The sequence below is a fragment of the Cervus canadensis genome, chromosome 21, assembly GCF_019320065.1.
Source record: "Cervus canadensis isolate Bull #8, Minnesota chromosome 21, ASM1932006v1, whole genome shotgun sequence".
NCBI lineage: Eukaryota > Metazoa > Chordata > Mammalia > Artiodactyla > Cervidae > Cervus > Cervus canadensis.
Window position 1 is genome coordinate 38,389,785 of NC_057406.1, and position 17,709 is coordinate 38,407,493.

Consider the following 17,709-nt stretch of genomic DNA (forward strand, 5'->3'; position numbering starts at 1 on the left):
TTGGCAGTCAGGTTCTTCACCACTAGTACTACCTGGGAAGCCCATTAAATGACTGTGTGTAAATGAGTAAACACTATTTCTTATGATATTCACTTGTCATATTGGTGAAAAGGAGAGTAAAAATCACAGAACAGGTAATTCTACGTTGGGAATCTAGGCACTGGCATGTGCATAAATGAAAGTATTTCAGATTATTAACACTGATTCTGATAAGAGGCTAAACAGAATTCTGAACAAATAAGAACCTGGATTTAGCTACATGACTATTTTTTAAAATTCAAGTATTTAATCTTCAGATTGCCTCTTGACGTTTCTTTAGCATAGCACATATATGTAGACAACCAAACATCTGTGGCTCTCAGATTGCTCTCAAACTGTGTTCTTACTGTGGTTGATTTTGAAATGGTTTACCCAAGAGGTTTCTCTGTATTTAGGCCTCAGCCTGATACCAGGCATCACCATCTCGGATCACCAGCTTTCTCTGTCTTTTCAACAAAATCTAGTCATAGAGTTATTTTCTCTCCCTCGAATTGCTCTTTTCATAATGAAACTGGAAGACTTTTTAAAGTTATATCCCTTAATTCAATGTCCCCAATTTCTAAAGGTGCTAGGTGGGGAATTTGAATTATCCAATTTCTAGAACTGTGCTAGCTACTATGAAGGCCACTAGTCCCATGTGTCTATTTAAATTTAAGTTAATGATGATTAATTAAGAATTGAGTTGCTCAATTGCACCAACCACATTTTAAGTGCTCAATAGCCACAATGGGCTAGTGGCTACTGCCTTGGACAGTACATACATGGAGCATTTCCATCATTGAAGAAAGTTCTATTAGCCAGTTCCATCCTAGAAAATGCATTAATGTCATAAGGTAGAATTGAAAATAGTACTTGGTGATATGGCCCAGTTGGTGCAACTCTGATTCAGTTCAGTTCAGTTCAGTGGCTCAGCCGTGTCCGACTCTTTGTGACCCCATGGACTGCAGTAAACCAGGGCTCCCTGTCCATTGCCAATTCCCAGAGCTTGTTCAAACTCATGGCCATTGAGTTGGTGATGCCATCCAACCATCTCATCCTCTGTCATCCCCTTCTCTTCCTGCCTTCAATCTTTCCCAGCATCAGGGTCTTTTCCAGTGAGTCAGTTCTTTGCATCAGGTGGCCAAAGTATTGGAGCTTCAGCTTCAGTCCTTCCAATGAATATTCAGGACTGATTTCCTTTAGGATTGACTGGTTTGATCTCCTTCTAGTCCAAGGTACTCACAAGAGTCTTCTCCAACACCACAGTTCAAAAGCATCAATTCTTCAGTGCTCAGCTTTCTTTATAGCCCAGCTCACACATCCATACATGATTACTGGAAAAACCATAGCTTTGACTAGACGGACTTCTGTCAGCAAAATAATGTCTCTGCTTTTTAATGTGCTGTCTAGGGTGGTCATAGCTTTTCTTCCAAGGAGCAAGTGTCTTTTAATTTCATGACTGCAGTCACCATTTGCAGTGATTTTGGAGCCCAAGAAAATAAAGTCTCTCACTGTTTCCATTGTTTCCCCATCTAATTGTCATGAAGTGATGGGACCGGATGCCATGATCTTAGTTTTCTGAATGTTGAGTTTTAAGCCAACTTTTTCACTCTCCTCTTTCACTTTCATCAAGAGGCTCTTTAGTTCTTCACTTTCTGCCATAAGGGTGGTGTCATTTGCATATCTGAGGTTATTGATATTTCTCCCAGCAATCTTGATTCCAGCTTGTGCTTCATTCAGCCCAGAATTTTGCATGATGTACTCTGCATATAAGTTAAATAAGCAGGGTGACAATATACAGCCTTGATGGACTCCTTTCCCTATTTGGAACCAGTCCATTGTTCCATGTCCAGCTCTAACTGTTGTTTCTTGACCTGCATATAGATATCTCAGAAGGCAGGTGAGGTGGTCTGATATTCCCATCTTTTTCAGAATTTTCCACAGTTTGTTGTGATCCACACAGTCAAAGGCTTTGGTGTAGTCAGTAAAGCAAAAGTAGATGTTTTTCTGGAACTCTCTTGCTTTTTTATAATCCAATGGATGTTGGCAATTTGATCTCTGGTTCCTCTGCCTTTTCTAAATCCAGCTTGAACATCTGGAAGTTCACGGTTCACATACTGTTGAAGCCTGGCTTGGAGAATTTTGAGCATTACTTTGCTAGCGTGTGAGATGAGTGCAATTGTGTGGTAGTCTGACCATTCTTTGGCATTGCCCTTCTTTGGGATTGAAATGAAAACTGACCTTTTCCAGTCCTGTGGCCACTGCTAAGTTTTCCAAATTTGTTGGCATATTAAGTGTAGCACTTTCACAACATCATCTTTCAGGATTTGAAATAGCTCAGCTATTCCATCACCTCCACCATCTTTGTTCGGAGAGATGCTTCCTAAGGCCCACTTGACTTTGCATTCCAGGATGTCTGGCTCTAGTTGAGTGATCACACCATTGTGGTTATCTGGGTCATGAAGATCTTTTTTGTATAGTTCTTCTGTGTATTCTTGCCACCTCTTCTTAATATCTTCTGCTTCTGTTAGGTTCATACTATTTCTGTCCTTTATTGTGCTCATCTTTGCATGAAATGTTCCCTTGGCATCTCTAATTTTCTTGAAGAGATCTCTAGTCTTCCCCATTCTATTATTTTCCTTTATTTCTTTGCACTGATCACTTAGGATGTCTTTCCTATCTCTCCTTGCTATTCTTTGGAGCTCTGATTATGAAAGTGAAAGTGTTAGTCACTCAGTTGCATCCGACTCTTTTCAACCCCATGGACAGAAGCCTGCCAGGCTCCTCTATCTATGGAATTCTCCAAGCAAGAATATTGGAGTGCATTGCCATTCCCTTCTCCAGGGTATCTTCCTGACCCAGGAATCGAACCCAGGTCTCCTGCATTATAGGTACTTTCTTTACCATCTGAACCACAAGGGAAACTCCAGTAATAAAAAATGTATTATAGGTTTTCTGCTTCATCCATTTCATTTTAAATAGAACTTTATAAAAAATATCGTCTTTTATTGCCAATAGTATGAGCACATCTTTCCTTCCCTATGTTTGTGTCATCTCCTTGCAAAGTTTTATTTCAACTATCAACCTTGCTCCAGCCCTCAGTATTTCCTAAGCTTCACCCAGACTCAGGCAAGGAATAGGGCCCAGGACTGGGATAATACTGCTCGAGGCACATATTTCCTGGCAAGGCAAAGGTCACAGAAAATTAATGTTTGTTCTTGAAGGCCTCATGATGATAATCCTGCATCCTGATGGTGACATCAAAATGACCACATCCAAGTCATGTGCCTGATCTATATATCTGTATTGGACTGAGTGAAAGTGTTAGTTGCTTAGTTGTGTCCAACTCTTTGTGACCCCATGGATGGCAGCCATCCAGGCTCCTCTTTCAATGGGATTTCCCAGGCAAGAACACTGGAGTGGGTTGCCATTTCCTCCTCCAAGCAATATTGCCAACCCAGAAATAAAATCTGTGTCTCTTGCATCTCCTGCGTTGGCAGGTGGATTCTTTACCACTGGTGCCACCTGGGAAGCCCTGTGTTCCTCTGTTAGATCGAGGCTAATAGCTACAGACTATCCTATCCTATTATTCCCTTCCATCTGTATAGTTATGGATCACATTTTTGTTTTGTTGTGTTTCTGGGAGTGATCAGTTCCCACTTAATCATAAACCCTATTTATCCTTTGTTTAAATTATAATTACCATCTTGCTATTTTGTCAGGGTAAAGGTTGAGAGAAGCCTGAAAATAAGCTAGCTAAATAAGAGTGATCCTTTAAAATCATATAAGACCATTGCATTTCTCTGCTCGAAGTCCTCCAAGGATCCCAAATTGTTTGGCATAAGAGCTGAAGACCTCACAGTCCCCTTCCTTCAATGCCCTGTATCATCTGTCCTTGTGACCTCTCCGTCCCGGTTTCTATCATTTCCTCTCACCTGCCTCCTCCCTGTTCTTCAGATTCACTGGCACACTCATATCTCAGAACCTCTGCACGTACACTGTCCTACTTTTGCCATGTGGCTTGCTCCTTTCAGATCTTTGTTGAAACACCACTTTTTAACTAAGGCCATCCCTAACCACCTCAATTTAAAATTTCAGCTTTTACCCCCAGCACTTGCTATCTTCTTTCATTCTTTTATTCTCTATAGCACTTTTCACTATCTGATATATTTCATGTGTATATGTATATATGTGGGTTTCCCAGGTGGCACAGTGGTAAAGAATCCGCCTGCCAGTGCCGGAGATGTGGGTTTGATTCCTGGGTTGGAAAAATCCCCTGGAGCAGGAAATGGCAATCCACTCAGTAGTCTTGCCTGGAGAATCCCATGAACAGAAGAGCCTGGTGGGCTACAGTCCCCGTGGTTGCAAAGAGTCAGACATGACTGAGCATGCATGCACACATACACACATGTATTTAGTTATTGCCTGTTTTCCCCTACTAGAATGTTAGCTCCACAAGAACAGATATTTTTGCCTTGTGTTCACTGCATTATTCCCAATACCTAGACATGTACCTGGTACATGGGATGTTCTCTAGCAATGCTTATCAAATGAATGGATGGATGAATGAGTGTCCGTGAATCTTTGATTTCCTGTCAAGGGTAGCTTCCAATTATTAACTCAAAGGCAGCTGCTTCTCTTGAAAACAAACAACCAACCACACTTTTCAGTATGTCAGGTAATAAAAGATACACTAAGTATAAGAAATAATAACCCCATATCTTGACAGTGAGTTAAGCTACAGAAAAATAAGCTGTATTAGTGTAGCTCCAACAAAACTTTAGTTCACACAGCAGACTTTATCTACTATATGATGATACCTAATGTATGATTTTCTTTATGATAAAATTATGACATCTAATTTATATAGATTTGTTTTTTAAAATGGCTTCATGATATTCAATGTCTAGATAATATAAAGTGAACATAAACCCTAATGACACTTTTAAGCACCTATGTTTTCAGTATTCAAATAATTCAAAGAGGAAATTAACAATAGTTTTTCTAACTTTTAAAGGGAAGAAAGAGAAAACGCAAAGGAAAACCTGGTTCACATGAATGGGAATTATTTTCTTACCTTGATGTGCTGAATTCCACCCATGTTCATCCAGGCCTGTGCTTGATCTGGATTTAACTCCACGGCCGCTTTATAGCTCTAAATACATAAGAAATATCTTCAGGCTGGGAAACGAGAACCCATCTTTAACACTGTAGGATTGTGGAAAGCATTTTCTACATATGTGGAAATTTAAATGGTTGATAAAATGAACAGTCATGTCTAGTTCTCAGGTGTTCCCTTTATTTCTATTATTTTTCAAAGCTGATGATTCTAAAGTGGAGGAAACTGAAATGTGTAATTTCCTTGCAGAGCTAACCTTTGGACTTAAAGAGGCTGAAGATGCCTGCCAGGCATGCAGGTGATTTCTATTACATGCATCATTTCCCACTGGCCTCGATCTGCGAGAAAATGGTGCTCTTAGATCTTTTCACTGTAAATGGACTTTGCAAGAAAAATATAGAGAATCTCTGTTTCCTAAACAGCTTAACCCTCTCACAAAATCTGATCTGATTATTCAGCCCATGCTTAAATTCTTACAGGGACTGGTATTCTGTATTTCTTTAATGGCATCTAATAATTTTTTACCAGAGGATAGTTTTAATCATTAGAAAGCCTTTGTTTTTCTTCTGCCCTGTGAAAGATCTTAAAGTGTTTGAAAAGAGTTACTTGTTTCTCAAATATTTTTTGTCTGAATAACATGTATCACAATGTCATATCTGTGAAGTACATTTTTAACATTTTGCATGTAGTTTTGAATCAAAGGTTATATTCACCATTGAGCTTTGATTTTAAGAGTTGTCACTTTAAATAAAACTAAAGGCTAAGAGTACTGTCTTCGATTACAAAGCTAAGTATCCATGTGTATATATTAATGTTCCTTGCTATTTCCCTGAATAAGAATCCACCTGAACAGATCCATAAATAACTAGAATCTGGCCATCACTCCTCTACTTCAGTTTGAGGAGAAAGAAGCAAATGTTAAGAAACTGTGTTGCTAAAAAGTTGCTAAAATAAACTGAAGAGTATATCTTGTGTTAATTTTTATCAGCAGAATAAAATGTTTATTTCTTGTCCTCTGTGTGACCTTGAATAAGTTAGAAAAGCTCTAAGTCTCAATTCAGTCATAAGATGAAGACAATGAGCATGTCTTTCTTATATGATTGTTGTGAAGATTAAATTACTTAATACGTGTGAATTATACATTAAAAAGCTAACATCGTAGCTGCTATTATTGGCCAGTGGCTTTACTCCTACTCACAAATCAAGCCATAATGACTATTTAATCCATTAGTCAAGTAACTAGAAAATACTTTTGTTTTTAATACAATATATAAAATACAGACAGATATAGATACCATATAAATACTCATACAAATGATCATGTAAGTTATAAATAATCAAAGAAAGACAGCATTGAAAGTTTCACAAGGCAGAGAGGAATTCAGTTTCTGCTCAAATAGGCCACCATTTCTGTTTTGACATTCACATTCAAATTAGTTTCTCCAAATATCTTTAAGTGCTTTTCCAATAATATTTTAAAAGCCATTTACTATTTATTTACTATTTATTTTCAAAAACAATCTTATCATTTGAAATTTTACTTTTTTGCATAATTGTATGACTTCATTAATTATAACCTGTGGCTTTATTGAGGAAAATATATGGCATTTCTGTAACATTTCATTATGCTTGTAAATGTCTTTTTATTTCAAAGTGGGTTATCAGTTTCATTCCAAAGACATACACGTTGAACACCTCTAAGATGCAACATATTATGTTTTAGAATACAGAAGGAAGCAGTCCTTTCCACAAGGAAAATGCAGTCAAAATAGGGAACTAACCAGCACTCATGCATGTGCACAGAGGGGAGAAGATGGGGAGATGGAGAAGAGAGAGAAACCTAACAACACAAGATGGAACAGAATAGAAAGCCCAGAGATAAATCCACGAACCTATGGACACCTTATCTTTGACAAAGGAGGCAAGGATATACAATGGAAAAAGACAACCTCTTTAACAAGTGGTGCTGGGAAAACTGGTCAACCACTTGTAAAAGAATGAAACTAGAACACTTTCTAACACCATACACAAAAATAAACTCAAAATGGATTAAAGATCTAAATGTAAGACCAGAAACTATAAAACTCCCAGAGGAGAACATAGGCAAAACACTCTCCGACATAAATCACAGCAAGATCCTTTATGACCCACCTCCCAGAATATTGGAAATAAAAGCAAAACTAAACAAATGGGACCTAATGAAACTTAAAAGCTTTTGCACTACAAAGGAAACTATAAGTAAGGTGAAAAAGACAGCCCTCAGATTGGGAGAAAATAATAGCAAATGAAGAAACAGACAAAGGATTAATCTCAAAAATATACAAGCAACTCCTGCAGCTCAATTCCAGAAAAATAAATGACCCAATCAAAAAATGGGCCAAAGAACTAAACAGACATTTCTCCAAAGAAGACGTACAGATGGCTAACAAACACATGAAAAGATGCTCAACATCACTCATTATTAGAGAAATGCAAATCAAAACCACAATGAAGTACCATTACACGCCAGTCAGGATGGCTGCCTATCAAAAGTCTACAAGGCAATAATATGCTGGAGAGGGCTGGTGTGAGGAATATAAGGGGACCCTCTACACTGTGGGTTGTGTGGAATGGCAACTAGTACAGCCAATATGGAGAACAGTGTGGAGATTTCTTAAACAACTGGAAATTAGAATTCCAGTGATGACCCAGCAATCCCAACTCTGCGAGCATACACCACTGAGAGAAAACCAAGATCTGGAAAGAGACATCAGGTGCACCCCAATGTCATATCGCTATTTCTCTGGATTAGCACTGTTTTATAATAGCCAAGGACATGGAAGCAACCTAGATGCCCATCCGCAGACGAATGGATAAGGAAGCTTTGGTACATATACACCATGGAATATTACTCAGCCATTAAAAAGAATTCATTTGAATCAGTTCTAATGAGATGGATGAAACTGGAGCCCATTATACAGAGTGAAGTAAGCCAGAAAGATAAAAGAACATTACAGCATACTAACACATATATATGGAATTTAGAAAGATGGTAATGATAACCCTATATGCAAAACAGAAAAAGAGACACAGATGTACAGAACAGACTTTTGAACTCTGTGGGAGAAAGGTTGGGTGGGATGACTCTCAAAAGAACCAGCATGTTATATTTTATTCTATGGTGAAAACAGATCACCGAGCCCAGGTGGGGATGCATGAGACAAGTGCTCGGGCCTGGTGCACTGGGAAGACCCAGAGGAATCGGGTGGAGAGGGAGGTGGGAGGGGGGATCGGGATGGAGAATACGTGTAAATCTATGGCTGATTCATATCAATGTATGACAAAACCCACTGAAATGTTGTGAAGTAATTAGCCTCCAACTAATAAAAAAAAAAAAAAGAAAAAAAAAATAAAATAAAAACAACAACAACAAAAAAACCCACAAGATATGATGCTTTCAAATGACTGATAGAGACAGAAGTGTGTTTTAGGAGTTCATAGGAAACAAGTAACTGGATGAAAGGATGGTCTGGAGGGCTTCCTGAGGGAGACACAGGCCTGTGTTGGTAGATAAGTGGGATTCCACAGGGACTGGTGGACCAGGTGGATAGTGACATGTGGAATGTCAAAGCTCCTTGGGGCACTAGTCTAGCTAAAACAGAGGGTTACTGAAGGCAAACAGAGAGTGAAAGAGTGAGAGAGAGAGAGGAAAGCTTACTTGAGGGCAAAATGTGGAATGCTTTAGACATCAAGCTAAAGGTGATAATTCAGAAAACAATGCAGAGGTATTGTAGAACTCCTACTAGTCAAACACCAGAGGCTCAATTATTAAAAAAAATAAACTTACAATGTCAAGTAATCAGAAAATTCACTCTACAAACATGCCATTGATCTTAGCTTTCAAGGTATATGTTTCATTAAAGATTGAGAGAGTATTAATTTTAATCCATGTATTTAATAACAATTTTATTAAGTGTTTATACCTCAAAAGCTTTGTCCAGGAGGTTCTGCTCTCTCAGCTGGTTTCCTTTTGTGAAAAAAAGTTCAGATATAACTTTTGGGTCCTTTGGTTTCAGCTTCAGAGCCTTGTCTATAGCATCAAGTGCCTGTATAGGTTGGAAATTAAGACACAATAAGTGTAGATTAGATAAAGAAAAACCAACTTAAACAATATCTTCCATTCTTTTTGTTTTTATGTATTGGCTAGTGTGATGAGTGGTGATCAAAACACATTTTTCATTTTATCTGATGTTCTCATTGAGGAATAATGCAGCCCTGACCAAATAATTTCCCTATACTCCAGGTTTCCTATTTATGTTAGTGACAATGAAATATCCCTGATCACTTTACAGGAACATTGTGTGATCCTGTTGAAAAGTAACAACATCTGGGGTTGGATGTTTTGCCCTGGCCACATGTCCATCTGGACCACTCCAGCAGCCTCATCTTGGGGCCTGGTGATCACTCTGTCCCCAGCACCCACTACCCCACCCCCTGCAGCCAGAGGTCCCTTCAAAACACGAATCTGACAAGCCTCTCTTCTCCTTAAAGCCTCAAAGCTTCTTGCAGTATAAGGAAAAAATCCCTTGTCCTGGTCCCAAGCCTTAGGATAGAGTGCCCAGCAACCTCTGTGGTTATATCTCGCATGCCCCCTACTCCCTCAAGCCCATCCCTCAGATGGGGTCATTTGCTGTTGACTTGGGGCCTTTGCATGTGCCTTTTCTTGCTTTGAATGATATTCACTGCCCTTTTTTGTTTAATAACTCCTATTCGTCACTCAACCCTCAACTTCACATCACTCTAGAGGGAACCTGACCACCCAGACTACTCGGGTTCCCTGGATATGCTTGTTAGTGACCAGGCTGCTCTTCACGACATCACTGGGCACAACAATAATTCCGCACTGGTTTTGTGATTACTTGTTCAATCTCTGTCTCCTCTTTGACTGTAAACTCAGGAGGACAAGGGCAATAATTTTTGTGTTTTTTTTTTTTCCAACACCACTTTATTTCCATTTGATAAATATTTTGTTGAATCAATTCATGAATCTACTGGTTATGTGACTTAAAAATGAAGACAAACAGTACAGTTGCAACACAGGGCCATTGACATGCCTTAAAGGGTTGTTATAAGCATTCTATAAGATATATTTGAGGGAACATGCAAAATTATAAAACATACCAATGTTAGTCTTTATTGAGTTAGCTGAAAACAAACTGAGATGACGCCACATAAAACCTTCAGACCCAGAACAAACCAAGAAAACAGCATTTCAAGGGGTCATCAAAGCAATCAAGTAGGTATCTACGAAAAGTGCCAAATGGTAATGTTCAAGACTGCTCGCCCTTGTGAGGGTGCAGACTGGAGGCTCATTCAGCTACACCCGATATGTACCGTGAACACAAACAATTCCAAAGAGTGCGCTCTCTACCTTGTCGTGCTGCTCCTGCTTGCTGTGGATGGCGGACAGCAAGCGATAGCATTCAAGGCACCCAGTCTCCTCTGACACAATGTGACTGGTCATCTTTTCAGCTTCTTTTGTCTGTCCCATCACGGCCAAAACCTGAGCCTGCAACACCACATGGACCTGGGCTTAGATAGCACTTGGTTATCATCTTATCAAAGAAATCATTCAGGAAACGTTTCCCACAAAAGTGCTCAGCATCTATTTGTGACTCACAGAGAGGGCTGACTCACCACAGTTATTAATAATTGGCTTTAGTCTTCGGTCGTTTGTTTCTTTATGTAGGCATGTGCCTGCATGTGTGCATGCATGGCCGCAACATCAAAGTCATTCAGTGCAATGACTTGTGCCTTTTAAAAAAAGGTGACTATGTGAAGGAGAAATTTTTCCCTATGGTTTCAACAGAACACTGTGTTTAAAACAAGAAAACAAGTTTGTTTTACTGTAAATCTAAGGAAAAGGAAGAGTAATGATCCCAAAATTGAAATAAAAAATATTGTCAATATTAATTTTCCTAAATTTGATACCTAACTGTTCTGTGGTTATGTTAGAGAATGTCCTTGTTCTTAGAAACTGTATGCTGAAGTATTTGAAGTAAAGAGTAAGAGATCGATAACCTCACATCGCTCAGGAAAAAAATAACATGTATTAATAATATGTATATGCACATACATATCTAAATATACACATACATATATGTACACATACACATACATACATACATGAGAGGGTGATAAATGCATCAAAGTGCTAAAAATTTATCAATCTGAGTGAAAGAATTTACAGGATGCTATATAGAATTCTTGCAAAATTTTGTATGTTTGAAATTATTTTTTTAAAAAAACATAAAAGTGTCTTTAGGGTCCATGTGTTTGGTGAATGGGTCTAACACTGGTTATATGACTATTCATTAAATGGATATAGTATAGCATTCTCGTTCCCATTCTGAGGCTTACTAACTACAGCTCCCTGTATTGCATGCCATGCATTTCTTCTCTTCTCCATCTTCTTTCTTTCCTCTGTCTACTCACCAGTGCCAGGCGGAGCTCCCTTTGGGAAGGCTGAAGGGCCACGGCTTCCCGGTAAGTCTGCAAAGCCTCTTCGTATCTGCCAGTGTTGTAATACAGCGCTCCCAGAGGCGACAGTATCTCAGTTTTGCGTGCCACCTGCAGGGCGCTGAATTTTGAGAAAACAAATGGACATTTTTCTTCTAATAGGTACATTTCCAGAGGTTGAAATTTAGACTCAGGGACCACTGTCTGTGGTTTGAGACTCTGCTCCCACCTGGTCTTTTTTTTTTTTTTATCAAGAAGAATGTTTTAAAAAAAAAAAAAAAAAGATCATGGTACCATCCTCTGACTATAAGAATGTTTCTAGTGACCTAGCAATATGTAAATTGAGCCCCAAGGATCTTTTCCATTCACCGAGACAGGCTTGTTTGGATGTATGCAGTTTTTCGTTTAGATCCATTTTTGAAATTGCTATTTGTAGTTTCGGTTGTTAAGTCCATAGCTTCAGAAAACAATGGACTAACTAAAATGAGAATTAAACTCCAAACTTGGTTTAGCACCATATGTTAACCGGCAGGCAAAAATGTCATTAATCAGGATATCATTTATCCTCATTGTACCATTTATGGTACTGTTCTCTGGAGAGGAGAATCTGTTTTGTCTGCATTGGCAAAATTTGCTAGTATTCTGAAAGAATCTCTTCCAATTAACTAAGACTTTGATGGCCAACTGCAGGGGCTTTGGGTGACTTATAAAGTGCAAAATAGGAACTTTACCGTTTGTACCACTCTTCAGCCACACCGTTGTCTCCCAATGACCTGTAGAGTCTTCCCAGGTTCACCATGGCCACGTGATGGCTTGGGCTAAGTTTGATGGCTTGCTGGTAATGGGCCACTGCCTTCTCTGGAAAGCCTGCAACCAGTGGTAGGTTGGTAAGAGCAGATCATGCCTTAGTTATAAAACAGACCAACCCTTTTTCTTTCTTTTTAACATGTGAACTCTTTAATTTCTCTTCTGGTGATGATCATTTTTCTTACAGCCATACCCTCAATTATTCAGTTTGTAAATTAGCACACATTTTGGCTTCTTGCCCCCACCTAACTTTGGACCATTTCATCATTCGTTTTCACTTAAAACCTCTTTCTTTTATTAAATATATTATTTTTATCAAAGTGTTTCTGGCTATTGCCGTAGCTGATAGGATGTTTTGAAATTATCAGTGATTGTTATTTACACAAGCTACTGTTGCTTCTCATTATATTCAAAGTAGAATGTGCTATTATAGAAAGAAAACTGTCCTGAAGCAACTTCTAAGGGTCTACCACAATTATTCTACTGCAACCTAGTAACTGAGACATTCCTTTAAATAAGCAGGCAGCTGCTGTATTTTGAAAATATCTTTTTAAATAGTATGTTTTTGTTTAGATGGTATTTATTGAATGGGATTTTAATAATAATAATACCAACTTGCATTTGTCCAATGCATTGTATATTTTAAAACCTTTTAGTGAAATAACCTCATATGATTTTTGCAGATGTTTTGATCCTATTTAGCTGCCTTTTGATAGCACTTAGTTCCCTCTTGGGATTTAAATGATATTAAAAAATATTATCACTTTATAGATATAGATGCAGACATGCAAAGACATTAAGAAACTCAACAAAAATCCCAGGGCAAGTGAGGATAAAGGCCAGAACTAGAACCAAGTCTCTCCAGTATGATGAGATTCCCCAAAGAAGCTTCCTCGTGAAATTATATGTAAGTGAATGAATTGTGGAATAGTCTAAAGTTCTACATGGTGTGTTTACCTGCACAGACATCTCCTCAAGTCTATCTTCTTTGAATGCAAGTTTGACCGGGAGGTGCCAAAAAAAACCTCTGCATGTGTAAGGGTCTATGTATAGGTCACAGGTGAGAGGGAGAATAATACCAGTACAAAAGCATGAATACAGTGGGAGTGTGGAAAGGTATACAGTGGTTAGTGAGATTTGGGGGTTGGGAGTTGGGGTGGGATATTTTGTTGTTGAAGTAGAAGGAAGAGGGCTAGATCAGGCCAACAGGAGGTCTCTTCCTTTTTTGTAAAATTTTTTATACCTAATTTACTATTATGTTGCTAATGAACCAGCAGGTGGCACCATGAAACAATTTTGAAACAGTTTTACATGCAAAAATACGGGATGTTTCCTAGGTATATCAGAATGTAAATTTATGTCCTATGGAACAGAAGAGCTTCAAATATCCTAGAAAATAAAAACCCTCTTGAGCATTTCATATCGACAAAATAATTAAAATTGAATTTGATTGCAGGGAAGGTAGTCTAATAGTTAATGAGAACAAAGTGGTGTTTTTGTATTAAATTCAAGTATCTTTTCATCCTTTCTAAGTATTCAACACATGCCAACAGTATGTGGGAGTGCAAATCATAAAGACAGCAGAATCCCTGCCCAGTAAAGTTTTACATTAAATGAGATAAAGCAAGTATATTTTATATAGCACCTGTTCTATAAGAGTATATCAATTATAATGGAACAGTTCCTTAGTATCACATAAGGAACGATGAAATAATTCTGGAGACTTTTAAATCAGCTGTAGAAAAGTATTTACCATCTGCCTGTAAACTGATTCAGAGGCAGTTTCTGCATCATTGTAGAGAACAGTTCATCATTATAGATTTATAAACTTGTATAAATGCTATTCAAAGGAGACAGCTACTCATTAAATCATCAAAGCCACTTTTTGGCCACCTGGGAAGTTTCCCTGAATGATCTGATTATAAGAACTGGGCAGATTTTACCGAACTGAGACTGAAGATTTAGGAAACTGACAGCAAGTACAATGGGACTGTCAGTGTGAGTTTCCTGCCAAACCCGATGAGTTCTACTTTTGAAGCATTATTTGGGTGGATTGCTACTTCGCTTGTTAGATAGTATTATCTCATCTCAACAGGTTCTCTTTAATCTCACCAGTATCAACTAGGAAAACTCCATAGTTGTTGTGTAAGTCTGAGCTGTCTGGGCATTTCTTTATTCCAGCCAGGTATATTTCCTCAGCTTCTTTAAATCTCTCCTTTAAAAAAGAACAAAGAAAAATACATAAGAGAGTTTTTTTTTTTCTTTTAAATCAGCAATACACTGAATAACAGAAGTGGGAAAAGCAGAAAATAACTTACTGAACATCTGCTATGCAATGGGCACCAAGATCAAACACTACTTACTTTGAGTTAAAGTCAGTGCCAACTGCACGGATATCAATGATATACTTGTGTTTAGTCCCTTCAGCACAAACCAGCTGTTTACTAAGAAGCAACATCTGAAAGGATTTGCCCTACAGAAAAAGCCTCAAAGTGGATGTCTGAATGGGATGCCTTCCATTCCAGCAACTGTCTGGATGAAAACAGGTGATCCATTCATACAGGAATGTCTCCCGAGGTGGGTGATCTTACTGGGAGACAGGGTGGTGGTGGTTATTCAGTAGCCAAGTTGTGTCTGACTCTTTGTGACCCCATGGGCTGCAGCACGCCAGGCTTTCCTGTCTTCCACCATCTCCCGAATTTTGCTCAAGCTCATGGGAGGCCTGGCTATTTGTCCAACAGCTGCATTTGCATGGCTAGCTCTCCTACCTATGCTGTCTGATTTGGGGGGAGATATTTTAGAAGGAAGTGGGTGTGGGGGTTGATGCTGATTATGGGAGGGCTTTGCCTGTCCTTTTCTTTTTTAAATATTTCTATAGCTTACCAAACCATTTGTTACTTCCCTTATTACCCTCCACTTTCCATCTCTAAGCTGCATCCTTCCAATAGGAATACAGGCTCCCTCAAAGGCATACCTCCAACTCCTCCCTTTGTGGCAAGGCCCACATCAATTGCCACAGTTTCAACGGATCTTCTTCCAGCTGCTTTGGTTTTCTACTCTAATGATCCACTTTAACACACTTCAATAATTCTGAATTAGCTTTTAGGCACATTTTCCACGACCATCTGAGATTGTCATGTCATACTTTCTTTTACAATATAGAAGGTAATGGATAATTAATGACTCAAAGCCACTCAGGTTCTAACAATAACTCACAAGTAAACCACTTCCTAGTACTGCTATGAACGTCAGGTGAAAGGCAATGGTTTGGCATAAAACACAGAGCAACTGTTCCTTTCGTGTGCTCTGATCATGGACACTGTCCGTAATTTTATCAGAAGTTACTACTACTAAGCATTCAAACAGACACAGGAAAAGGGAATGGACAGCACCATTTTTCTCAGACATGACACCTTAAGCTTATGAGTAAAAATGCCCTAAGTACTGAACAAGAAGTCAAGAAGTCTAAATCTGATTTGACACAGAAAGGCAAAGACACTTAACTCTCGGTAGAATGACCAATGCCATCTCGCTTAATCTACATACTTAAGTACCATCTAGGGAACAAAGTAAGGTTGAAATTTGGCAAATTTCTCTTATTTCAACTGCCAATCCATAGTCCAGCAAAAATAGATTTCCATGTTTCTAAAAATGTGTTTTCTAATTGCTAAACTCAAAAGAATCATCAAACTAAAACAAAAAAAACTCAAAGATGAATGAAAAATCTCAAGCTATCTCTTTTAAATCTATTGAAGAAAAGAACTTAATGAAGATATCATCCACTATGTGTGTGCATTTAAGTCACTTCAGTCGTGTCTGACTCTTTGTCACCCTATGGAATTAGCCCGCAAGGCTCCTCTGTTCATGGGATTCTCCAGGCGAGAATACTGGAGTGGGTTGCCATGCCCTTCTCCAGGGACCTTCCTGACCCAGGGGTCGAACCTTCATGTCTTAAATCTCCTGCATTGGCAGGTGGGTTCTTTACCACTAGTGCCACCTGGGAAGGCCCGTCACCCACTGAACGTCTCACAAATTGGTGAGTGTACATGTGTGGGTATTAAATGGAGACAGGTAAGTCACAAAATACATAAGATCCCAGTTGAGTTAATAAGAGAGTAGTATCAGATATTTATTCATTTGCCCATTCATTCAGCACATGTTTTCAGTAATTGATAAAGAAAGCATAGCATAGTGATTAAGAACTGGGCTGCCATATGGAGGTTCCTCAAAAAAGCTAAAAATAGAGTTGCCATATGATACAGCAATCCCACTCCTGTGCATATATCCAAACAAAGTATAATTTAAAAAGATACATGCACCCCTACATTCATAGCAGCACTATTTACAATAGTCAAGACATGGAAAAACCTAAATGTCCATTGACGGATGAATGAATAGAGAAGATGTGGTATATTTACACAGTGAAATATTACTCAGCTATCAAAACAAGTGAAATAACACCATAATACCATTTGCAGCAATGTGGGTGGACCTGGAGATTATCATACCAAGCAAAGTAAGTCAGAAAGAGAAAGACAAATGCCATATGACATCACTATGGTATGTGGGATATAAAATAAAACACAAATGAGCATAACTACAAAAAAGAAACAGACTCACAGACATTGAGAACAGACTTTCGGTGGCCAAGGCAGGGGGAGGTGGGTAGGGGAGGAGAGGAGGGAAGGAATGGGAGTTTGGGATGGATAAACAACAAGGTCCTACTGTATAGCACAAAGAACTATATTCAATATCCCATGATAAACCAGAATGGAAAAGAATATAAAAATGAAAATGTTTTATATATATATATAAATATGTTTTATATTTATATATGTTATATATATACATATAAAAGTTTTATATATATATATATATATATACAGGCTTCCCAGGGGGTGCTAGTGGTAAAGAACCCACCTGCTAATGCAGAAGACATAAGAAACATGGATTTGATCCCTGGGTCGGGAATATTCCCTGGAGGAGGGCAACCCACTCCAGTATTCTTGCCTGGGGAATCCCATGGACAGAGGAGCCTGGTGAGCTACAGTCCATAGGGTTGCAAAGAGTTGGAGATGACTGAAATGACCTAGCACACGTGCGCACGCACACACACACACACACACACATGACTGAATCACTATGCTATACAGCAGAAATTAACACAACACTGTAAATCAACTGGACATCAATAAAATTAGAAAAAAGAATTGGGCTGTCAGTGCTTGGCACATGGATTGGAATCCCAACCCCACCATTTACTGTCC

General features: G+C 38.6%; 1 protein-coding gene across 2 annotated transcripts in view; it reads right to left on the reverse strand.

Moving 5' to 3' along the window:
- The window catches only part of TMTC1 (transmembrane O-mannosyltransferase targeting cadherins 1), a 300,213-nt gene that overhangs the window by 7,321 nt on the left and 275,183 nt on the right, over positions 1-17,709 (reverse strand). For both annotated transcript variants that reach the window (XM_043441635.1, XM_043441634.1), the window contains 6 exons: positions 14,555-14,657; positions 12,367-12,502; positions 11,612-11,756; positions 10,548-10,685; positions 9,100-9,222; positions 5,096-5,173 (listed from right to left, as the gene is read on the reverse strand). In XM_043441635.1, the coding sequence (XP_043297570.1) occupies positions 5,096-5,173; positions 9,100-9,222; positions 10,548-10,685; positions 11,612-11,756; positions 12,367-12,502; positions 14,555-14,657 (723 nt within the window). The remainder of the gene's footprint in view (positions 1-5,095; positions 5,174-9,099; positions 9,223-10,547; positions 10,686-11,611; positions 11,757-12,366; positions 12,503-14,554; positions 14,658-17,709) is intronic.